General features: G+C 40.2%; 1 protein-coding gene across 1 annotated transcript in view; it reads right to left on the reverse strand.

Moving 5' to 3' along the window:
* Window positions 1-830: 830 nt before the first annotated feature.
* Window positions 831-26832, reverse strand: part of LOC126998352 (protein abrupt-like) — a 464876-nt gene continuing 438874 nt past the window's right edge. Inside the window, exons 9-10 of the mRNA XM_050859870.1 lie at window positions 6443-6543; window positions 831-1341 (exon numbers count right to left, since the gene is read on the reverse strand). Coding sequence (XP_050715827.1) covers window positions 1263-1341; window positions 6443-6543 — 180 coding nt within the window. The 3' untranslated portion in view covers window positions 831-1262. The remainder of the gene's footprint in view (window positions 1342-6442; window positions 6544-26832) is intronic.

Genomic DNA, 26832 nt, shown 5'->3' on the forward strand with positions numbered 1-26832 from the left:
AGGTGTGTGTGTGGGGGGAGGGGAGGGTCATCGTGGCTTTCAGGAACCAAATCAGTCACCGCAAAGGACTGTCTAAACTAAACAGCATGATATTATGCTAATAACAGCGCTGGTTGTGTAATTCACCATGGCCTGACCACGCGATTGACTCGCGATCGCCAGCCAGTACCCTACCCGACTGAGCTTGCTCAGAAGTGATGGATCTCTGGGTTCGGCTGAAAACCCACACCCATGCACACCCGGAAGGCGGGACACAACCCCCGACTGACACTCGGTACCCATTCACTGCTGTCTGCTGGGAGGAGAGGGGGAACGGATTAAATGAGATGTCCACCCGTCTCTACTCTGCCCGGGAACTGACCCCGGAACATCTGGGTTGTGAGTTGAGCTATTCGTGTATTTATCAAACATTACATTACACTATTGTGTGTGTATATATATATATATATATATATATATATATATATATATATATATATATATATATATATATATATATATATATATATATATATATATATATATATATATATGTATATATGTATGTAACACTATGTATGGATATATGTTAATTTTGTTGTGTGTGTGTGTGTGTGTGTGTGTGTGTGTGTGTGTGTGTGTGTGTGTGTGTGTGTGTTTAAACATGAGACGCTGTAATCTGACAGTAATTAAACTTTTATATTTTTTTTCGTCTTCACAGGCAGGTTTCAGTTGGGTTTCAAAGGTATAAGCTAGTTGTTAATCTGTATGGGATCAAAGTATATAAGAAAAATTTTCGTCACTTTTCTTTTTGTTTTTAATTAGAAGGACAATTATTTGCAAGCAGAAACTTTCGCCTGAAATAGAGAGCGGTGGTGTAAGGCTCTATAGCCATTCATAAAAAAATAAAAAATAAAAATAAAAAAATCGTTTGAGCTAGTCAATTTAATCGACAGTACTCTGGGGAGGACTCCGACTGCCGACCGAGTTCAATTCTCTATCACTGAAAGACCAAGGCCTCCATGCTGATGATCGTTCTCTACTACTGTACTAACTGTGATACGCGTAATGGCATAAGTGTAAGCAAAGAAACAATGACTGAAAAAAAAAAAACGAAGACGGGGTTAGCTTTTAAGACATCCACATAGTCATGGATGGCCCTTACGAAAAAAACAAAAAATCTCCATCTCACAAAACAGAGTCGCATGTGTATCTATGTATCCCATTAGATAGGAACCTTTTTTTTTTGTGAGTGAGTGAAATATAAAACTCTGGCACAGCATCTAGCCAGACAAGTGCCGCTGCCGCCAACCCGCACACCGGCCGCTCCTATGTAAGATGCGCGGTAGATCGTTTCCCCAACTGTAAATCAATAGAAAAAAAGAGTAACAATTAATTGTCCTCTGCAGATGCAATTTAGTGATATTCGAGTCATCTGCAGCCGTCCGCAGTGAGAACACAAATGGTAACTCGACGATGTCAGCTTCGTATTTTTATCAGTTTACAAAAATAGTTCCGAGACACGTGTGGCCCAGTACGAGACTCCACTGTTCCCGGCCTTGCTCGTCCACCGCGCACGAGTCATTAGTACGGATGCGATGTGTTGAAACCAAAGATAACAGGCGAACAAGATGAGAAATTAATTAAATGTCCCCATTGACCGCCTTACATATATATATATATAAAAAAAAATACATAAAAATCACTTTAAAACATTATTTGCTGTTCTATCTTCCATTGCCTGTAATTAAACTCTTATTCTGTTCGTGCAAATCAACCCGAGCCAATGTCACCCTCACTCTGAGCTGACATTTGTAACCTAATACTTCGGAAACAAAAAAATTACGAACCATGCTGAAGGTATTTTTAACTTGAGTACAGAGGCACGGAGGTAGGCGACATTCGAGGAGAAATAACCTTGCACGTGGCGATGAGAGCAGTGTACGTACATACGTAGATGGGTGCAGAGAAAGAACACAGTGAAAAGACTAAGTTAGGGGACGAGCTTATGTTATTTATGAGAGTGAAAAGCGAGGAGAAATTACTAATGGATGGATGAAGGTGAAGAATAAGGAGGAGCGATAATAGTAAGAGGTAGATGTGGTAGTGCTGGGTGCATGGTATTGCGTGGGGTAGGCAAGGTGAGTCACCGTGAGTTTGTATCTCAGCACAGCCTTGTTGTACGCCAGCATCTTCTCTCTCTCTCTCTCTCTCTCTCTCTCTCTCTCTCTCTCTCTCTCACACACACACACACACAGATACACGAGGCCCATCTCAGGCACTGGTCCCATACCTCCTCCAGTATATTCAATGAAGCAGTAGGTATACACTATATCTTCCAGACCACTCACATGTCTGTTTATGATAAATATATAAATGCAAGATAATAAATGAATGCGTTATTAGACATGTTGGAAGGCAATGTATTATGTTTCTATATGGAGTGTTTTTAACAAAAATTTATCAGTCTTGGACGAGTGCCAAGTACTGTAGTTGAGTCGATAGTTGAATGTTTGAAGACTCACGCGAAAAGCAACAAGGGTCGACGAGCTGGATATTGCCTGCACCAAGATTGACGTATGCTCGACAACACCTCGACTTGCATTAAGTTCACGTGTGTCTTGCTCCCTCGTGACGCCACTCTGCCAAGGAAGCCCACGAGGTGGTCCTCCTTCTCTTGATCTGCTACACTGTACTTCACGTGGGAGTGACCACTCAGTATAGGCTATATATATATATATATATATATATATATATATATATATATATATATATATATATATATATATAATTTTTTTTTCAAGATATATTCCCTAGTATCACTAGGGGAAACGGGCCCTTGTTAAGAGGGAAAAGATTGCTCCCTCCCTGCACGAGGGAGCACGGGCCTTTGCCAAAGGCGGCCCGTAGCAGGGTACCGACAGACCGACTCTATCGGCGATCGAAATCTAGCCGACCAAGTCGATCTGTCGACGAGGACTGGCGTGTAACTCCTTAAAAAATATGGTGGTTATGTAAACTGTAATGATGGGAAATGTGCACACTGCACCGAATTTCTCCAACATTCAGCAGTTCGAAGTGGAACGAGGGACGGTAATTTTTCCAATTTCCAATGGATCCAGTTATTTTTCAACGACTTTCAAGAGGTAATTTATTGATATTTCGCTGTAGGCAAAAACCTGTGGTCATTATATAGTTACGTGACAATTACGCGAAATCGAACTTCGTTGCTATAAAAATAAGTTAAAAGCATAACAGTAAAAGAAGTTTTTAATAAGTCTTTATCCCTAAATAAACTTGCAGCCTACAGGAACTAATGACATGGCAGGAGTAAAAACCAGCACCTAAAATTTATAAACAGTAGTAGTAGAGTAGTAGGCTGCACGAGATGAAACCTGACAGGCCACATTATTTATTATCGTGATATGATTTCCTAGGCTATGACAACGGGATAAACAATACGTCTATTATAAGGCTAAAGGCTAAAAGTTTTCTCTCTTCTTTTTTAGGTGAGTAGAGCAAAAAATAATTCGATCGCTCTGTTGCCGCTGGAGTGTGAACAGTTATTTTTTCTTCAGACTTCAGTTGTGGCTACCATTACTATTAATATTATTAACAAAATAAATTGCTTAATCTTTCTGTTGAAAAAAATAAAAAAAATCAGGGGTATTATATTGAACGTGCTGGCGGTCTAATTTCCAGACACGGACAATTCCTTTTATCCGGGCAAAAAACAAGAGAGTTAAATGTAAGAGTGCTGAGTTGTAGTTTTCAATCTCCTTGGTAAAAGAATAAATTTAATAAAAAAATAGCTGAATTTGTGAAAGATGGTAGTTTGTGATCGCTAATTACTTGATGCTCACTTACTCAAATGTTCCTTATTTTACTGTAGTACATTATAAAAACGGCCAATTGCTTTTCATCAGTTTTTAGTGCCTTGTTCTCTGTAGTAAACTTACCGGAAAGAATTAATTTTAATTTGAAGTTGTCTGTACAGTACATTTATATGTATGAAACATCGGTCTTAATCGCTTAAATGTGCTTATGCTTTACCATAATTTGATAATGACCTTGAAAGTTTATTATGACACACTTACCATATTTTCAGTGTTACTGTTATATACAATAACACATAAATTGGCCCTGATGTATGTCAGAGAGGCCTCAGAATTACCCTAAAAACTTCGCGCTTCTCTCGCCTCCAATCACGCAGCATTTTGAGCTGGGTTAAGCCCCCAATGTTTCAAGGTCCTAAATAAGCCCCTGGGAAGGAGACTGTTAGTATGAGGAGGGTAGCTGATGAGACGAAGAGACCTAGACTTCACTCTATCCAAGAGAGCTGTGTGTAGAGCCTCCCCAACACATTAGATGCATACTCCATACGAGGGCGGATAAGGCCCCTGTATATGGACAGCATCTGTGCAGAGAAGAACTGGCGGAGACGATACAGAACGCCCAACCTCGAGGAAGCTGATTTAGTGAGAGAGGAGATATGGAGTTTCAAGTTGAGATTTAGAGTTAAGGATAGACCGATGATGTTTTGTGTAGGAGAAGGTGACAGCTGAGTGTTGCCGAAGAATAGGGGATAGGTATTTGGAAGGTTGTGTCGAGTTCATAGGTGAAGAAAGTGAGTTTTTGAGGCGTTGAAGGACACCAGGTTCTTCTTGCTCCAATCGGAAATGTTGGTAAGGTCTGAGGTTAAGCGTTCTGCAGCCTCCAGCCTGGAATCGTAGTTCCTGTTGGGTTGGCCTTCTATCAAAAGAAGTTCAGTAATGAATGAGTGCGTAATGAATGAATGGCCAAATAAGGATTGTAGGTGATAATTTGTGGCTAAGGTTATGTAGATGAAAACAAAATGAAGAAGGTGAAAGTGTTCAGTTTGTAAGGAGCTGAAGGTGTTGAACGCCTAGTTAAAAAAAAAGGACACTAATACACAAATTACATACAAGAATGGTGGTGTAGAAACAAAATTAGATATAGTCTAACGCTGATAAGACAGACAGGTAGTAGGCCTACATACATGTGAAGTGATGAACGACCTCTTTTATAATGATGTTACTACACAGACCTCTGTTGCAGCGTCAAGACTGTTTTCCTCTTTGTTTTTTTTCTTCTTCACAAGTTATTCATCTCTATTTGAAAATTTACATTCTAACTTTGTCCTAAACTCATCTACTTAGTTTCCAAAGCTTTCTCCTCCTCATTCCTTTTCTTTTATTTTCCGGGGGACCTGCACGCCGACTGCCCAGGTCGGGATTCGAATTCGCGCCTGCGGATCCGTACCTAAGCACGCTAACCACTGCACAACGGAGGCACTATTCAATGACATGTCTATTTTTTTTCTTTTACAGTAAAGAAAGCCGCTTAAGGGAAAAAAAAGTCGAGACATTGCTACATTTAAGAGGGATTGTTGAGGGGAATGGAGATGAGATTTGATCATCTCAGCAGGAAGAAAGAAAATGTGTAGAACTGCTAAACAGATGAAGAGAGATAAGATGTACAAGGATGCACAAGTTTATTTAAGATGAAAATAGTGGAATCAAAGCGGAAGCGGTAGAGGTTAAAGCGCGATGAAATGAGATCTTGAAATATTAAAAAAGGAGGATAATGAAAATTAACTGGAAAAATCGACTTGACGGTAGACACCGTAGAGAAAATCACAGAATTATCAGTAAAGAAAGCTTTAACTGACATGATGATTGGGAAAGTATCGTAGCCGCAAATATTTAGCGATATACTAAAACGAACAGAAAGAGGCGTACGTTATGAGAGCTGACAAATGTGTAGCCTACCAGAAAATGTTGAAGTTAGTAGTCTACACCCCTGATGGAAAAGCTAAACCTTTCCTCTGTTCAAAGAAGAGGACGATGTCTTGCGGTGCAGAAAGTACGAAGGCTTAAGAAAGTTGAAGAATGCGAAGAGAACAGATAAGAGTGAGACCTTTAGTGGTGTCAAGCGTCGAGGTGCCCGGCTGAAAACACCAGGGAAATCAAAGAAGACCTGCGTGGAGGAAATTTGTGTACGAGGACCAAGACGCTCTGGATGATAAGGAGGAGCGAAACGGTTACAAACTCACAATATATTGACGTCTCACGAAATACAAGTGTTGAAAAGTGATGGGGCGAAGACGCAGCCGTCTCACTCCCGCGTTCACAAGAAAGAAGTTTTATATATAACTTCACATCACAAGCCAGTCAATACACTAAAGAACTTCATATTTCGTTTTTTTAATAGTACAAGAAAATTATTTCTTTGTAAAGTACTGTTCAAATTGTAATAATATAAGAATAAATACTTATAAAGAGAAAAAATAAGTATAGCTGCTGCAGCTTATCAATCAGGCAGCTAAGCTGCCTGATTGATAAGCTTTAAAGCAGGCCACATAGGCCCCTTTTTGGGGGGGTGGGGAGGGGGAAGGAGGGGGAAGAGAACATCTTAATATATAAACAGTAAAACATTTTACCTGCACTGCTGGTGATGCACAATTACTCTCTCAGAGCAAGCCTTTATCCACCTCCTGCTTTCGTCTGCTGAGCAGCTGTCATGTCTACCACACCAGTCACCCTGTGTAAAGATGAAATATACCACTTTGTTTACATATTTTCTGTATATTTCTTTTGACTTTCAGCTCGTTATGAAACAAACCTTAATTAAGGTCAGTAATATTAATGCTTAATTATTTGCACGCAAGCATTGCAAATATTGTTATTAATGTTAAGCCACCAGATCCAGTAACATAAGCGACAGGTTTTGTCATAATCGGTACATTCTACAATCCATGGGAATTCTACTAGTCCTTAAAATCCCACCAGATGTGTGTTCCCAGGGTAGCTTACAGCACTACAGTAAAGTTGATGTTAAGTCACACACACACACACACACAATATATATATATATCTATATATATATATATATATATATATAGATATATATATATATATATATATATATATATATATATATATATATTACCTTTCAAGAGTATCCTTACCAGTGATTTCCAGCCTATAGTTGAAAATGTATATTTTAAGATGAAACCATAATAGTTACTTGATTGATTGATTGGTAAGTTTATTGTTGATTTTTCACAACAAAGGAGAAGGGAGGAGCATGCCATCCCTTTCCCCAGGCAGTACATAGTGTAGATAAAATACAGTACAGGAATTTATAAAACAATACACAGATATATATATATATATATATATATATATATATATATATATATATATATATATATATATATATATATATATATATATATATATATATAGTGAAGGTGAGTAGGGAAAATCAAGGGTCAAATCAGAAGTTTATTCCTGACTAGTTTCGCTTGGTACAGCTTCTTCAGAGGAATGATTACACCAGTGAGAGCATGCTATATTTATACACTAAGACAAATCCCTAACTGGTAACTGCCTAGGCTTCCTCCTCGGTGGTCAGGTCGGGTCATGTGGACCTCGCTTGGGTGAGTGAGGTCTAGGGTGTGGTGGTAGCCGCTGGTGGTCCGCCCCTTTAATCGCCTGCCTTGCCGTGACTGCCGCTGTGATCCTTGCCAATTTTATATCACCTGTTCTCTGGTTAATATTTTCATTCACTGATATATGTAGCGCTTCCAGTACTTTCTTCCGTAGTTTGCTTAGTCCTTTCTCCAAGATCGGTGAATTAGTGACATCTAAGAGGGATGACCATGATAATGAAGATAGTGTTGTGTACAGAATACCTTGTAATGGTTGCGACAGTGCATACTATGGCGAGACATACAGAGGCCTGGGCAAAAGGATAAGAGAACATAAGGCAGACGTACGTCACCACCGTCACACGAGCGCACATGTGAACCATATTGACGAGAGGGGGCATTTACCTAATTGGGAAGGGGCGGTGATTTTGGAGAAAGGACTAAGCAAACTACAGAGGAAGGTACTGGAAGCGCTACATATATCAGTGAATGAAAATATTAACCAGAGAACAGGTGATATAAAATGGGCAAGGATCACAGCGGCAGTCACGGCAAGGCAGGCGATTAAAGGGGCGGACCACCAACGACTACCATCACACCCCAGACGTGACACCGATTTTCATAACGTGACACCGATTTTTTAACGTGACACCGATTTTCAAGAAAGGAGACAAAAAAGTACCAGGTAATTACAGGCCCATTAGTCTAACTTCGGTTGTAGGTAAGCTACTTGAGGGCATAATTAGAGACAAAATTGTGAATTACCTTGAAAGCCACTCATTGATTGGGGACTCACAACATGGCTTCCGAAACAAAAGATCCTGCCTATCAAACCTATTAACCTTTTATAACGACCTCTTCACTGTTTATGACGTAACCAAATCACTGGACGTAGTCTATCTTGATTTCCAGAAAGCGTTTGATAAAGTCCCGCATCATAAATTACTTTACAAATTAAAGCAAATAGGTATTGACGGTCAAGTAAACCAATGGATCGCGAATTGGTTGAGCAACAGACAACAAAGAGTAGTGATTGACGGATTTAACTCAGAGTGGGCGCCTGTCACTAGTGGCGTCCCTCAGGGCTCGGTCCTTGGCCCAGTGCTCTTCATTATTTACATCAACGACGTGGATGTTGGACCCAATAACCGCATTAGTAAATTTGCAGACGACACAAAGATTGGCAACTCGGTTCTCACTGACGAAGACAGGCAAAGCCTCCAAGAGGATTTGCACAAAATTTCAGCTTGGTCGGATAGATGGGAGATGCCCTTTAACGTAGACAAGTGCCAGGTCCTTCAAGTTGGAACGAGGAATAAGAAGTTCGAATACGAAATGCGCGGCGTTAAACTCAAAAGCGTTCAATGCGTCAAAGACTTGGGGGTCAAAATCGCGTCAAACCTCAAATTCTCACAGCAATGCATCGATGCAGCAAATAAAGCGAACAGAATGTTGGGCTTCATTAAAAGAAAATATGTATAAAAGAATAAAGATGTAATACTCGCTCTACAACAGTTTAGTCAGACCCCACTTGGAATATGCAGTACAGTTTTGGTCTCCCACAATGAAAAGGATATTGCTAAATTAGAATTTGTTCAGCGACGGGCAACTAAAATGATCACTTCCTAGCGCAACAAATCCTACGAAGAATGGCTTTATACACTTAAAATGTTCTCTCTTGAGAATCGTCGCCTCCGAGGAAAACTGATCGAATGTTTTAAAATACTTAATGGTTTCACGAATGTAGACAGATCAACATTGTTTATGATCGATGACACTTTGCGCACGAGGAACAATGGCGTAAAACTCAGATGTAGACAAGTAAATTCAGACTGCATCAAATTTTTCTTCACCAACGTTGTAGTGCGAGAATGGAATAAGCTTCCACCGTCAGTGGTCCAGTGTAACACGATTGACTCCTTCAAAAATAAGCTCGACCGTCACTTCCTTCAACTTAATATCAACTAGAGTAGAAATGCAACGTTATGGAGTCTTCTGATTAATGTAAAATCACTTAGGTTTAAGGACAGACCACCAAGTCTGGACCATGGGGTCTGTGTGGTCTGATTTTCTATGTAAATCTATGTAAATCACTCACCCAAGCGAGGTCCACATGACCCGAACTGACCACCGAGGAAGAAGCCTAGGCAGTTACCAGTTAGGAATTTGTCTTAGTGTATAAATATAGCATGCTTTCAGTCAGGAGTAAACTTCTGATTTGACCCTTGATTTCCCCTACTCACCTTCACCAACTTGTCAAAATGTCTCTACATATATATATATATATATATATATATATATATATATATATATATATATATATATATATATATATATATATATATATATATATATATATATATATATATATATATATATATATATATATATATATATATATATATATATATGATGGAGCACATGAAGCTTAAGAGGAACAAAGGCAGGGGGCAGGCACAAGGGGCTGCATACATAGGTTGCAATATAGGGGTAAAAACTGAATATTCATCTAAGCCTGGCTATAGATTGTTGAAAGCGGAGCAGGCGGCTAGGTAGAGAGTCATCATCAGAAGCAGTCTGCCTGATCCCTGGCGGGGGACTGCAGGGTCAGGTGAGGTCTCACGGCCAGAGCCAGGGGGGGAGCGGGAGAGTCCAGAGCGAGGTGGGGCATTCTCCAAGGCAGGACGGGCAGGGGGCCGGGGACAGATGGCTGACGTAAGAGGCGGAGGACGGGGCCCGCCATCAGCAGCCGCAGGAGCCGTGCCAGGAAGGGGAAGCAGGAGGCTAGCAAGTGAGTCAGAAACCGGAGCAGAGTCTGCCTGACCCCCAGCAGGGACCGCTGGGGCAGGGAGGGAATCACGGCCAGAGCCAGGGGGGGTTGGTGGAAGAGTCCAGATCGAGCGAGGTGGGACAGGTTCCAAGGCATTATGGGCAGGGGGCCGGTGACAGCTGGATGACGTGGGAGGAGGAGGACGGGGCCCGCCCTCAGCAGCCGCAGGAGACGTGTCAGGAGGACGAGATACAGAAGTAGCAAAACGAGCTTCCACAGCAGTGAGGCGCTCCACAACCTGAGCCAGTACAGCCGAGACGTTGGCTAAATCCTTCTGGTGGTGTGAAAGGGGCGACCCGCTTACGGCCCAGGCCACAGATCCACACGTCATCAGGGAGGTCACCCTGCACCGAGCCAAGGAGTTGTGGGCGCGCTGTTCGACCCACAAACCGTCTCTTCAGCGACAGTAAGCTCGGAGGTGTAGCCAAGCAGGTAACTGACACAAATGTGGGCACATCAAAGACAATAACCACCCTCGGGGCCTCCTCCGGCGGCACCATAACTTCCACTTGAAAACCTTCCGTGACCAGCATATCAAACACTGGCCCTTCGTCCAACGTAATGCAGGGAACGTCCTGCCTCCTTTGAACAGCGGGGAGGCCCCTGGGTGATGTTTGAGGAGAGACATGAACCAGAGATGCTTGGAAGCAGTTGACTGTTGTTGATTGTAAGTGGCCACAACAATCGACGCCGCGGCGCCCTCAACGAAGCCTGGGTGGGAACAGGATTGCCCTCAACCTTCGACGTCTCCATACCAGGCAGCGTCCTGAACCTTTCCTGGGCTGGGTCAGAAGTAGCAGGGTCCCCATCTTCATCAGGACTCAGGGACACAGCAGCAGGTGGCAAGACAGGCATGTCTGTCCGGAACTTCGGCCCACAAGACATCGCCGGCGCGTAGCAGACAACCTCCGATAATAGTTACTTAAACTTCTCGATTCCATCTTGAATAAAATGCCAAAAAATAAAAAAAATTGTGATCACTTGATAAGTCGAAGGTAGTTAGGGGAGAGCGGTGATGATTCGAACGGTGGGACACTTACTGTAAAGTGTATGGGAGCGAGTGCCGCGAGATTTTGTGTGAATGTGCAAAACTTTGTTGCCGTGGCCCATATTAAGGGACAACCACGTACGCCATCAAAGCTGTTCTTTTCGATGCAAGTCCGATTTTATGTTTTTTTGCATCTCGTATGTAATATTTTCAGGGTGTATCGTAAGCTCTCACTTCAAAAACATGGTAATTAGCAAAATGTAAATTATTTTGGTGACGCAGCAATGCACGGTGAAGGTATTGGCGCATAACACAATCACCCAGCTCTTGTGCTGGAAAAAGGAGTGTGACCACACATTTGTTTTTTATAGAGTCATGATGATTCGGACAGTTGATTTTTTCATGATTTTTATTAAATTTATATCAATTTAAACATTATAGGTGTTGCAACGGTTATAAAAAGGTTAACTTGACTGATTTATATTCAGATAGTATGCTTGTGAGAAGTGAAGGAAGACCTAATACCAAAAATTTTGAGATATTGCTTGTAGTTCTCCTTTTATTTTTTCCCCTATAAATATGGAGAGGATACTTTTGTCCTTAAACAAATGTTAATTTTGTAGTAGATATAATCTTGTTTATTAGCCAATCAAACTTAAGTTATATTAATATTATGGCGAGTATTATGAGTGTCCGTACCGTCCCACCTCCCTGGCCAGGGGCGGATCTAGAAAATCAATTTTGGGGGGGGCCCGATGGTAAAATTTCATAAGTTAGCGACAGCCTCAAAACAGTGAAGACCAATGGATAGTGATGGCGGTTCTTTGCTTAAAATCCGCAACTCCCGAGCAATCAACGTATATGTGACAAATATTTTTTTCATATATATATATATATATATATATATATATATATATATATATATATATATATATATATATATATATATATGAAGTGCAATCAATATTTAAGCTGGCAAGCAATAACAAGAAACAATTCAAGTTGTACATCCGACCAGTGAAAAGGCAGATTTGAACAGGTAGAAATCATCACCATACGAGCATTCGAAGAAAACTAAATGTTTATTTCGATATGTATAGCAGCAAGGGTGATCATAATACAGGTCATAAATAAATTACAAGCCTAACCTTTACAAAAAAGAGCTAATATGTCAAATTAGACACAGCTAAAGATAAAAAGGAATTCCTATAGGGCTTCTTTTACATGGGTTTGAGGTAACACATTTGCAAAGATTGGCTGATCTAAAGAAATATATTTACAAATTCCCAAGTATTCAACAAGTGCCTCACTAAGCAAAAGAGTAGTCGGCGTTTTTTCGCCGAATTTGCTTATCACTCTCTCGACTGAAATGGAGATATCATAGTGGACACAGAGGAGGGCAAGTCCGGGCGTTCAGGCGCTCTTGGCCGACGGTACTCCTCAGATAGGTTTTCAGCCTTTTCAATGCTGAAAAAGACCTCTCGGCTTCCGCGTTTTTGACTGGAAGCGTCAATTAAGTTTTCAAGAGAATGGCGAGATTGGGGAACATGCTGGTGCTGGCGTGTGTCTGGGCTTCTTTGATAGTTTGGAAGACCTGAACAGATAATGCCCAGCGCTCCCCTTCCGCCTTCACGAGTGTCAAGGATTCGATGTCGAGCTCGGAGAGTCGTGGCACAGGGATGGTGTCATGCGATGACCCCACCTCAACCAAAAGCTCTTCCGCTTTCATGAACACGTCGTGGAAATAATTCTCCGCATCTGCTCTGAACTTGGCAAAAATGGTCTCGATGCCACGAATCGTGGCATAGGCTGACATTAGGTCGCCGTCTTGTCTCTGAAGAGTTCGGCTCGGCTCGAGAGTATGCGCCAATATACACTCCACTACAACCAGTCCAACGAGAAAACGGGGATCACGTATGGCGATGAGAAGCCCAGCGGTGTCGTCAAGATGCATGTGAGGAATGAGATCACAAGGATTTTTTCCTAGGCCTTTAAATCTTGCTCTATAATATTCAATATACGATTCCGTAACTTAAATACTGAAAATACATAGAGAAAATCCCGAGTTCTCCAGAAATGCAACAGGAAGGTACCAGTTTTCGTTTTGACTCAGAAAGTGGACATTTTACCAGATGGGGAGAGGGGTCGTCCGACACCCCCGGCCCCACCCGGCCCTGGGTACGGCGTACTACGGCCCTGTACGAGTATACAGATTGTCAGATGAGTACGGGGCCCATAAGAGCACGGGGCCCTGGGCACGTGCCCGTTGTGCCCTGGCCCTGCAGGAGAGTGAAAAATTACATCAGACACCGAAAAAGAAAAAAAAAAATCTTGACTGAGCATCCCATCCACCTCCGCATAGTAAAGTCCAAGGAACCTATAGAAGAGGATTTTTTAAGTTTGGAGGACAGCTTCCAGAGCTATCTAGCGCTTCGCTCCCCAGCTCCCTAGCTTTTTAGGGGTATCTTAAATATATTTTATGTTTTCTAAATTCATGGGTATCTAGTTAGCCTAATATTTTTTTTGGGGGGGGGGCCCGGGCCATCTGCCCCCCCTCGTATCCACGCCTGCACATGCCTACAGCCGACGACATATTCCGTATTATAGTTGCAGCTCATTATAAGTAAGTCAGTTCTGTACCCATTATCCGCATACACTTTTTTTTTTTTTGGGGGGGGGGGGGGGGGCGATTTTTGGGGGGCCCGGACCCCCTGTCCCTGGCCGAACCATCACCACGGCTGGGGATGGTTCGGACGATTTAGAAACTTGTCTTTCATCACCTACATTTGAAAACTGGAAATAGCTACGGGTGTCATAATAGCAGCCTAAAGAGCCAATTGATGGAGGAACATTTTAAACTCAACAAAATTACACTACTTAAACTTTTTTTTTCTAAAAATATTTTTCTAAAAAGTGGCTGAATTATCAGCGCTCTCCCCTACACTGCATTGTAAACCCGGAGATATGATTTACTCATCAAACAGAATTATGATGGATGTGAAGGATCTTACAACATTGTGGTTAATCAAACTGGTGCAAGTAAGCGGCTGGAGTTTGAAATAAGTAGCGTGGCCAGGTCAGACGCTGAGTGGCTATTATAGAATGACTTTTCTGGGTTCGTTCGCTGCCAATCTGCTTAACTCAGCTCCAATCTACATGTGCTTTCTAAACTACCCACCGAACTTTTTTTTTGTCTTTAAATTAATTAACGAAGATATGTTCCGTCGAGAGGGAATAGCTACCAGGTGAGATTTAACAATGATACTTTATAGTCATACTTCCTTCAACAATACTTTCAATCGCCCTCTCCTCAAACATCTGGCACCACAGCACCAGAATCTTCGCTTTTCAGCTCACCTGCCTATCATCGCCGCTGCAGGTGCTTGTGTCAGCGGCCAATACAAAGATGGGCGGGCGGGAGGACTTGTAACGACCTCCACCGACCCCGCCCAGTTCAAGAAGACTATTTTACTCTCCTTGGTTCAGTCTGTGCTAGTTTCAATCACCGTTCGTTTTCGGAGAACAAAATTGACACAGCATAATTAAGGGGAGAGCGGTGATGATTCGGCCACTTTTTAGAAAATTATTTTTAGAAAAAAAAGTTTAAGTAGTGTAATTTTGTTGATTTCAAAATGTTCCTTCATCATTTGGCTCTTTAGGCTGCTAATATGACACTCGTGGCTATTTCCAGTTTTCAAGTGTAAGTGATGAAACAAGTTTCTAAATCGTCTGAACCATCCCCACCCGTGGTGATGGTTCGGCCAGGGGGGTGGGATCATAGCTGGGCGTTATCGCGATAAGTTATCGCGATACTTTATCGCTGATAACAAAATCGGGTTATCGGCCATCCGCTACTTATTTAAATATATATCGGTATCTTCGTTACTTTTGTAACCAAACCAGCGATAATCGCTACTTTTTTTCCGCCTCAGAAAAAAAAAAACGTTGTCTCCTCCCTACTGCGCATGCGTGGCCCAGGCGCCCGGTGTTGTATGAAAAACCTTCGGGGTATGAAATATCTTCGGTGAAGAGATTTCATATTTCGATCATTGACATTAAACAATAGTTTTTTTTTGTTACTCAAAAATCAATATATCAAAGAGTAAAATCATTTAACTTTGCCCAAAAAATTTATTATTCACTGCCTCAAATTTGATATTCCATATTCGTTTGTGAGCATACCATGGTATTGAAGGCACCCGGTGTTGTGTTATTTGGTGTCCCACCGTCAAAAGCTGGCGCTTTTGTTTATAAACACTGGTCTCTCGTGAACTGCGCATGCTCAGACCAGTAAGCGTAGACCTGTACAGTCTCACAAAGCCTTTAAACACATTAAGAGTTGCTGGAAGGATGAATCATACATACAGTACCACCATCCTCGCTGTTTCTAGAACGACTCTCTGTACATATAAATATAACTCGTACAGAGTGTCGTTTTAGAAGCAGCAAGGATGGTGGTAGTGGTACTGTATGTCTGATTATGCCTTCCAGGAACTCTTAATTACGGTTAAAAAGCTTGCTGGTCTGAGCATGCGCACTTCACGAGAGACCGGTGTTTGTAAACAAAAGCGCCAGCTTTTGACGGTTGGGACGCCAAATAACACAACACCGGCTCAGGCGTTTCTAGTATTACCGTCCATATGTACGTGTCAACGTGTGGGTTTCAGGTTTTGTAAGTTTTCTAAAATTCAGATAATGAAAATTTGAGTTCATCTATGTTTTTTATTTATTTGAAATATCAATATATTATCGTTTTCGCCTATCGTACTTATTGCTAGCTATTATCGGAATTGCGAATTTATATCGGGTATCGGTTATCGCCTATATTTGTGTCTCCAGTTAACGAATATCGGTTATCACCGATAAGGTTTTTCATTATCAGTTATCGGTTATAAGGTTTTATGTTATCGTGCCCAGTTATGGGTGGGATGGTACGGACACTCATAGTACTCGCCATAATATTAATATAGCTTAAGTTTGATTGGCTAATAAACAAGAATATATCTTCTACAAAACATTTGTATAAAGACAAAAGTATACATCCTTTCAATATTTATTGGGGAAAAAAATAAAAGGAAAACTACAAGAAATATCTCAAAAATTTTGGTATTAGGTCTTCCTTCTTTTCTCACAAGCATACTATCTGAATATAAATCAATCAAATTAACCTTTTTATAACCGTTGCAACACCTATAATGTTTAAATTGATATAAATTTAATAAAAATCATGAAAAAATCAACTGTCCGAATCATCACGACTCTATAAAAAACAAATGTGTGGTCACACTCCTTTTCCAGCACGAGAGCTGGGTGATTGTGTTATACGGCAATACCTTCGCCATGCATCGCTGCGTCACCGAACTTGCATCGAAAAGAACAGCTCTGAGGGCGTGGTTGTCCCTTTGTGGGCCAAGGCAACAAAGTTTTGCACATTCACACAAAATTTCATGGCACTCACTTCCATACACTTTACAGTAAGTGCTATGGCCGGACCATCCCACTGTCCGAATCATCACCGCTCTCCCTATTCCTTCTACACATCCACAGTAAATATTTGAGTTGCTGTTATTCTTTATGGTAAAATGGGGGTAAAACTGCATGTCGTTATTGAAGAACCATATTTGATGCTCACCGAATAAAGACTAAAGAGCTCGTATTTTTTCAAGCTCGTGTCACGGTTTATTTTCAGACCCGTTTTTCCTATCATTGTTAGGAACACTTTTTGTCCTAAGTAGGCAATCCTTCTTTCTGTTTCTTCCCTGACTCATTATAGTTATGACCATGGAGGTAAACACCAACATATTAACACCAACGTATTAACGATATTAGTCATGAACATGATTTTTGTCGCCATCTTGAATTGGGCGCGTCACCTTCGTAATCTCCTCAACCCTCAGAACCTACCCCTCGACCTCAAGAACGATCTCCTCAACTCCCACAACCTCCTCCTCGACCTCCACCTCTGGGATCTGCTCCTCAACCCTCAGAACTTCGCCCCTGACCTCAGTAACCACAACCTCCTCCTAGACCTCCGTAACCTTTTCCTTTGCCTCCACCTCCTCCTTGACCTGCAGAACCATTTCCTCGACCTCCATAACCCTCACAACCTCCTCCTTGACATCCGTATCTTGCTTCTCGACCTCCGCAGCCTCATCCTCGACCTCCAGAACCTACTTTTTCAACAACCAACATTTGTTCGAGTCCCACAACCTTCTCGTCGACCTCCAGAGCCGCCTCTTCAATAGGTGCTGGCAAGTGAAGCAACACTGCAGTGGAATTTATGGCTTTTGACTCAACTCTGCCCATTAGAGCTGTGTGGGGGGAGCCCCTCTGGCCTTCCCTACACTTGCAATGCATACTCCGAACAGGAGGAGGCAGGCTCTTGTATATTATATATAAGAAAAGAAATAATTGGTGAAAGCAATAAAAAAAAAATGTAGTATTACATTGTTATGTCAGGGAAGGTGCAGCCAACTCCTGACCAAGGCAATGCACTCTCTGGTCTATGCCTCCTTCGATTGATTGAGACAACCTGAAGGAAACTGATTGAGCAACAGATGTGAAGTGAAGTTTCCAGAGGATTTCTTTTTTAATGCAGGGCACACAGAATAATTAATGTAGATGGTGATAGCTGTGAGTAATCAATGAATAAAGGAGATATCTGAAAGGTTGTATTAAGGAGGGAAGAATCAAGTTTAGCAAAATAATTGAAAGGTCAGAGGTTAAATATTCCATAGAATCCAACCTTCCTGTTGTGTTGATCTATTCTTTTCTCAACAAATGTGGAATAATGTAGTCATCAGAAATGGATAGAAAAGTTTATTTTGGAAAGAGATCATTAATGACTAATAAAAAAAGTGGGTCACAAAGCAAGAGCCATGAGAAACAACACTGTTTACAGTACACAAGCAGAACAGTAACTTTGCTACAGCAGGTATAGATAATCCAGAAAAGAAACTAGAGATGAAAATTCAGAAAGAGAAGTGGAATCCACAGAAAGGTAGCATAGAAAGCAAATTAGTGACACAGTCCAAAGCTTTTCAGATATCTAAGATGCTTACGAAAGGATGACCAGTAAGGAAGGCAAGATGACCAGTAAGGAAGGCAAAATGACTAGTAGAGCACTCCTTGTGAAAACTATTAGGTGTTTTGAAAGGAAACCGAGTTGATAGATTCTTAAAAAATTCCTTTTAAGAAGTTTGAAAAGTTTTCGAAAGACAGGACAGTAGAGCTATGGGACAGTATACATAGTTTGAAGGGAACAGATTGTATGTCAGAGGGTGTTGAGTGGGAGGCATGTACGTACATGCATACATGTAAATGTACTTCCAGTAAGGAGATGATGATAAGTAAAATTGGAAAAGTTTGACCAGGTAGGGAGGGTGTCAGTGCAGATTAACAGTTTTAAGATTAGAAGGAATATCATCAGGACCATACATAGGTCTAAGAGGATTCAGGCCAAAGCAGGGATAGAATACTCAGCATTAAGAATTTTAACACCTGGCTTAATAAGTCAGAGGGTGTTGAGTGGGAGGCATATGCCCTGACCTGTCCTGTGTGGAATTTTCAGTGAAAGTTTGAACAGAGTTTAGCTTTGATGATGGATGTGCCAGCTGTAGTGCCATCAGAATTAAGGAGAGGTGGGAAATATGAAGTCATATTGCTGAAGGTATTATTGGCTGGATCCAAAATGTCTCAGGAAGAATTGATATTTTCTGATATTTTCTATTGATAAAGGAGTTTTGGGGAGATGAATTATAGATGTCCTGATTTCAGGGAGAAATGTAAAGTGGATGCTTGTCACAGGTTGGAAGGCTTGGGTACCTTTTTTGAGCTACTTCTATATTTGATAGTACAAAAATGTGTGATTGAACCATGGCATTTTAGTATGAGGGGTAGAGATAGTGCAATGAATGTACCTCCATCCTAGAGGTTATGTGCTGGATACACAGAGACTGGTCTTTTATCCCCAAACAGTATCACTTCAAGGATAATTAGAAAAGCATATCCTCAAGTCTTACCAGTGAGCATAATACAGAAGCTCTGTTTTCTCAGTAGGTCCAAAATCTGCACAGTTGCTGGAGGACAATTCAAAATAAGGTTGTGATTTTAATAGCTCAATGGAACATATACTTCAACAGTATAAGCACAGAAATTAGGAAAAGGTCTAGAATGTTGTGAACATCTTCAAGGCAGTCAGGGGTACTTAATGAACTGATATGGGTCATTAAAGAGAGCAAAGTTATAGGTTTGATCACCAGGATGGTCAGTGAAGGCAATGAGAACACAAACTTTCACTCCTGTGACATACAACTATAGAAGTTATATATTATGCAGGTGTCCTTCATTAATAATCTATAGGAATGAAAATATAAAAATTTTATTAGAGGAACATAATCTTATGTAATAATTGTAATACATGTCATAATGCATTAAAAGTTAAAACCCCTGGATATCCTCCTGTCACCACAATGATACACTCCTATGTTTACTTAGAATACGATCATAACATAGTAGAACAGGAACATTATGAAAGAAACTTCATTTTCATCGTTTCTAATATTTGGTGGCATCTCCTTTTGCTTTTATGACCAGCTGGAGTTACTTTGGCAGTGGTGCTAAAAGTTAATTGAAACAGTTACGTAATTGAGCCACATACTTTTCAGTGAGTTGATGAATTGTGGAACTTAACTTGTGTCACAGTATGGGAGCTTTCTCTTTGTATGATCAACAGTTCTCAAATGGATGTGTCAGGCAAGTTTCCTGGCCCCTTCAGAACCTTGACTCCATTTTTTTGAAGTAGTTTTTTCACTTTTTTTTTTTTTCTGTGTGGCATCAAAAATGAGTATCTGTGGATATCATAAAAAGGAAGCACATGGTCACGTAATACCTCAGTGCCTATCTATCTGTCTATATCTCCGATGCCCTGCTCCCTTACAGGAACTTCCCTCCTGAGGGTGGCCACAGCAAAAGTGTCTCCATCTCTCCCTGCTCTAGCACATCCTCTCAGCACACTCAAACCTGCTACTTCCAACTCTCTTGTTCCAATACTTGCTCACCCTATTGATCTACTTCACAGGTGGTCTTCCCCTGACACCCCCTCCCTCAATCCTTCCCTCATACACTCTCTTCACAAGTTCATTCTCCTTCATTCTCGTCACGTGTCCAAACCATCTCAGCACACCACGCTTCACCCATTCCACCACTCCACAATCCACTCCTTTTGCTGTCACACCCATACCAAACCTCTCATACATGCTTACATTACTTTCTCCATCCCACTTGAAATGCCACGTGCACCTCTTATACAACTCATTTCCACTGCATGTATTCTCGATTGTTGTGCTGCATTCCATGTCCACATCTCTGATGCATATGACAGAGTTGGCAGGATAATACTGTTCCGTATTTCCCTCTTTACCTCCATGCTCACACTTTTTTCTCTCATAACTCTCTCCAATGCACCTACCACTTGTTTGCCCTTCACTGCTCTCTCCCTCACCTCACCTTCCATACTTACACAAAACTGTCCCCAAATATCCCAAATCATAACTTGTTTGAGTGCTTGTAGTTTTTTTTCAGTAAACTTTCTGTCATAGCAGCTAACACCAAGAGGCCTACTTACCTGCCTTTGGCACACTCATGCATTGAAAGGTGGGTTTATCATTCCACATAACTCTAAATCAGTCATCAGGAGTCCAATGCTGATACTTCTTGGCAAGCATCAATCACTAATTCATCCCTTCAGTTACAAAAGATTTGTTGGCAGGTGGGTGAAGGGAGACAAAGAGCCTTCTGCAAGTGATGTTGAAGGGTTTTCTTTGACACATTCCCAAGTAGCATCTGTTAAGCTTTCTTAAATTTATCTGGTGATTGCTGTGGATTCTTGAATATTTCTCACCTTAGACTCTTATCAATTCATTAGTAGTCTTTCCAGGTCATCCTGGGAAGGGTTTTCTGGTAGGAAACTGAGTCAGGGTTGGCAGCAGCAGCAGATTTAAGGCACTTGATTGTTGCAATTCCCCATCCTGTAGCAATTTTTTCTTAAGTGATGTTTTCACTTATTAAATTAAATACTTTCTAGGCATATAAGGGTGTTTCAAGTGAAAAGATGACACTAGTAATATGTAATGAACAAGCAAAGATTTTATGAAGTATGAGGTGCAAACAGCCTCGGGGAGAACAGGTAAGTTCAATGCTTTAGCGAGTCTCTTAGTATCCAAGGAGATACCAGACGTACAATAAATGCTGGAGTGACTCAAGGAAAGGCTGGAGTGCAGCCTACATGAAAGAGTTTTACAAAGAACTCAAAGAAGTGATGGGATCAATATTTTTGCAGAGATGGTGTATGAATGTAAGTATTATTGGTCCCTAGATGCAGTTTGGTATAGGGTACATGGTAAATTTTGAAAGCTAAGCCAATCTATATTATTTGATGAAAGGAATTTGAGAGAAATTGTGCCACTTTCAAAGAGAAAACTAAAACATCAATAACGTACATGTGTGTAATACAATGGAGTAGTTATCTCTACACCTTTAATACAAATTTCAATAAGTTTCTCCTGTTTACCATATTACTTGCAACCCTGTGATTCTACATACAATCATTAGATACGATATGTTCCTACTCACTTCAAACCAAAAGCAAATTCTGACATTATTACAAGCATTTTATGAAACATGAGATCATAATACATAAATAAACTCCCTGTAAATTCTGCAAATTCTGACATTATTACAAGCATTTAATGTAACATGAGATCATAATATATAAATAAACTCCCTGTAAACGCTGCAAATTCTGACATTACAAGCATTGAATGCAACATGACATCATTATATGATATAAATAAATTCCCTGTAAACTTGAAATTTATCATTAGAGTTCACCAGTAAATATTTGAATACAACTCTGCCAAGCTTTAAACATATTTCTATTCATTTCACTGAGAATTTTGAAAGACTTCTTTCATTATCAAATCCTCATGCTTACCCAAGTTCATATGCAAACTTATTTTCTATCCCAAGTCACTGGATATCAGCTTTGGATCATCAAGGACCTGGCAACTTTATCATAATGATTATATATATATATATATATATATATATATATATATATATATATATATATATATATATATATATATATATATATATATATATATCCAGAAGCTCCCCACCGTTCATGGCCTCACTTCACGGATTCGCTTATACGTGGGTAGAGTATTTGCGACACCCCCCGACAAACGTGGATGAAAACTTGCGTATACGCGGTCTGTAGCGCCCAGCTCAAACGTTGCGCAATGTAAACAAAGAAACCGCCCCTGGGGCTGGATCTTGGGCTGGATGTACGGGACTGTCTCTTTCAAAAGGAAACTTACTTATTTTTGCTTTCTAAACATCAGAATTCAATTTAAGTGTCATATTCATGCACGGAAGGCCACAGTGCTATTCGCACCCTGTGGGTCTGACGTTTGGCTGACAGGATCATGGTGGTTAAGAACCACAGTTATCCTACGTGCACTGTAGTGAAAACTCATTAATCTGGGACACAGAAAACATAATTAATAAAACTGGAATAACTTTACATCTCTTTCCCTCCCAAATGGAACATTACAGTGTTAAAGTATGCGAAATATTCCTTAGGTATGATACACATAGATGCTTTTCGGGTCTTTCAAGCTTGGCAACGCTGTCCCTGCACTAATAACGATATTCAGTTAAAGTTATTGTTAAAACCGTTAATAAGGGATGTTTTATGCAATAGTTATGGGTCAGGAAACGGAATATACTATGTGCTAAGTACTATGATCTGGCAACACTGGTGTACCCGAAGCAAAACAAACAAGATGGCGGCCGCAGCGAGGATGGTGAGGCCACGAACATTTACACACTCACTCTCGCTTACTGGGCGGGTCAGGGCATCAAATAACACAACCAACCATCACATCAGACAATTAAGATCACCAGGAGAGCAGCAATAGTAGCTTAAACACAAGATATATAGGGAAAAACAGAGCCTACATTACCCCTTGTCTGGACATGTTAAATTATTACAGTCCATATTTAATTTATGATTTATGTGTATGTAAAACTATATAACAATGCTTAGAAATGCCTTAGAAATCCATTTTTTTATTCGATCGAGATGGAAGAATGAAACCCTATTTCCCCAATTTGATTATAGTCCCGTCGATCGCGGATTTGCGGATCACGGGAATCTCGTGGAACCAAATACCCATGAACAGTGGGGGGCTTCTGTGTGTATATATATATATATATATATATATATATATATATATATATATATATATATATATATATATATATATATATATATATATATATATATATATATATATATACAGGAACTCCCCGATATACGAAAGCTCGCAGTACGAAAATTCGGATATACGAAAGTGAAAATTATAGGACAATTTTCGGTTCACGAAAGACATGCTTCGCATATACGAAAAGTACGACAGTTTCCGCGCCCACTGTTTCGTACCCGATGTCTATATCGGTCGCCGCGCGCCGTCAACAGCCTCACGCACACTCGCAGTGATTAGGCAGCAAGTGTCCATGTCCCCTCCACTTCAACGCTCATCACTTAGCGTTGCCAGTTTGTGAACCCCTTGCTTCGACTCGAATCCGAAACACATCCCAGCCAGCGTGAGGAAACGTGAGGGTGATGGAGGTTGGGGGGCTGTGAGTGGTGCGGTGGTGTACTGTTTGGCACGTGTTTCGGGCACGAGAGTCGAAACTGGCCTTTCACAGCTTGGGAAGTAAACATTGGCAATGTTAAGTGATGAGTTGTAGTGACGAGTTAGAGGATTGTCCTAACATATGTAATGCATTTCTATAACAGTAAAGGAACAGGAAATGGTAATTGTTTTAATTATTTATGAGCCTTGCGTTTCATTGTATTGTGAGTAGTAAATTGCTTTTAAGCATAGTTATATTTAACTTTTTTTTTTTTTTTTGCTGGCGCTGGTCCCTAACCCCTATTTATTAACAATCCTATGGGGAAATGGCTTGATATACGAAAATCGATAAACGAAAGGTTTTTTCAGTCCCTAACCCTTTCGTATATATATATATATATATATATATATATATATATATATATATATATATATATATATATATATATATATATATATATATATATATATATATATATATATATATATATATATATATATATATATATATATATATATATATATATATATATATATATATATATATATATATATATATATATATATATATATATATATATATATATATATATATATATATATATATATATATATATATATATATATATATATATATCATCATCATCATTTCATCGACGCTGCTCCTAGGAGCTCCCACCAGGGATGGCCATGGCAGAAGAGCTTCCAACTTTCTATCCAGACACTCTCCTTGCCTGCTCAAAGTTTCTCAAAATCTTTCCCCTCTCCCAACGCATTTCTTGCACCCTATCCCTCCATTTCACTGGAGGTCGTCCCTCAGCATTCCCTCCTCTATCTCACTCATATACACCCTTCTGGTCATCTTACTCTCCTCCATTCGCTCCATGTGGCCAAACCACTTTAAGGTCTGTCGCTTCACTTCTTCCACCACTCCACACTTCTTCCCTTCACCCCTGTGACACATTCCAAAATGCTCGTCCACAGCTTCATTACTCATTCCATCCATTCTACTCATACCAAAAGCACTCCTCAAATAACTCATTTCCACTGCCTGCACTCTAGACCTCTGACTTTCATTTCAGGCCCACGTTTCACTTGCATATGTGAGGGTTGGTACTATTATTGTACTTCTCAAATCCCCCTTTACTTCCATGCTCACACTTCTGCCATTCACGATTCGTCCCAAAGACCCTACCACCCTTCTTCCTTGCAATGCCCTTTCTCTTATCTCTCCTTCCATACCACCATGCTTACACATAACTGATCCAAGGTACTTAAACTCATTGACCTCCTCCATTTCTTCACCATTCAAAATTATTTTGCATTCTTTTTCACATTCAATTCCCACTCTATATGGGCATACAAAATCTACAACCTCACATCTACTTTGCTCACAAACATCACTTTACTTTTGTTGACATTTACTTTCAGCTTTCTCATATATATGTATATATATATATATATATATATATATATATATATATATATATATATATATATATATATATATATATATATATATATATATATATATATATATATATATATATATATATATATATATATATATATATATATATATATATATATATATATATATATATATATATATATATATATATATATATATATATATATATATAGTTAGTCATGTGGGTGTCAGTTTGCTTTAGCTTTACTCCACATGTTCTCCCATTTTTGCTTTTTGCGAGGGAGGAGGATGGCTTGGGGCAGTAGAAGCTCCTGCATTTGCCAGCGGGGAACCAGTGTGTGGCTGGAGAGAGCGTCATAATGCACAAGCATGGCAGTGTCTTGAGTTTCAATTTGTTATTTGTTTCTATTCATTATTATTGCTCAGGTCTGTTCAGTTACAAGTAGGTCAGTGCTTCTGTTAGGAAGTGAGCGTATGAGTTAGCAAGTGAGATGTTGTGAGTGCCAGGGAGGGGTCAGGCTGGGGACTGGATGGGTGGCAAGAGACAATGCTGCCGAAAGACTCAGTCAGCACCTGTTAGGCACTGAGGGTATATGTGAATCTCCCTATTATGCTTCCACTTCTGTAATTCAACCATATAGAGATTCTTATCTCTACAAGGGTGTTTGCAGCTGGGTGTTTTGCTGTCTATTACCACCAGCATTTTCATTTTCTCTTAATCTCTTGGGTAGAGGAGTGACTTAGCTATTTTTCAATGCCAATTTGCAAAGATAATTTGACACTGATTGCCACAGCAATGAAAGGTAATGTTAAAGTCATGTCCATATAACATGATTTACATAGATTTGGGTATAATCATGTTATTTTATCACGTTATAAGATAAAAATACTCATTATGTAAATGATTATTCTTCAAGTAAGTGTGAACAGGATAGCAAAGGACCTGCAAAATTATAATTTTTCAAGTCTGAGTTGACAATAATACCTTGGAGGTGGCGGGGACTAGGGTTCCCTGTGGGTTTACCAGAGCACAGACGAGAGGCGGGAGTCAGATTAACGTATTAATGAACATGATTTGGTCATGATAGGGAGCATATACATGCAGATAAATACATATGACTCTTTTATGCTGTAAAGTTGGTCCAAGGCTAAATTAGTGTCCTATTTTATGTGCCTGTCTGCTGCTCCAAGGTGGTTGTGAGTCTATGTTATCTAGCATGGGAGGTAGTCCCAAAACCCCTGGAGGAAAGGCCTTGGCTCTATGAGTTCAAGGTCTGGTTCTAGTTTGGGAGAACATTGGTAGGAACATCTTCAAATATCATTTTTGAAAGGGAAGGCAGAGTGTCTTCCTCTCCTGGGCAGTAAGGCAAGAATTGTGTCCTTGGCTGCTGGTTTATTAAATGAGATGCTGAGGCCATAGGAGTGGTTTACTCAGGTGCCCTT

The sequence above is a fragment of the Eriocheir sinensis genome, chromosome 14 (assembly GCF_024679095.1).
Source record: "Eriocheir sinensis breed Jianghai 21 chromosome 14, ASM2467909v1, whole genome shotgun sequence".
Lineage (NCBI taxonomy): Eukaryota > Metazoa > Arthropoda > Malacostraca > Decapoda > Varunidae > Eriocheir > Eriocheir sinensis.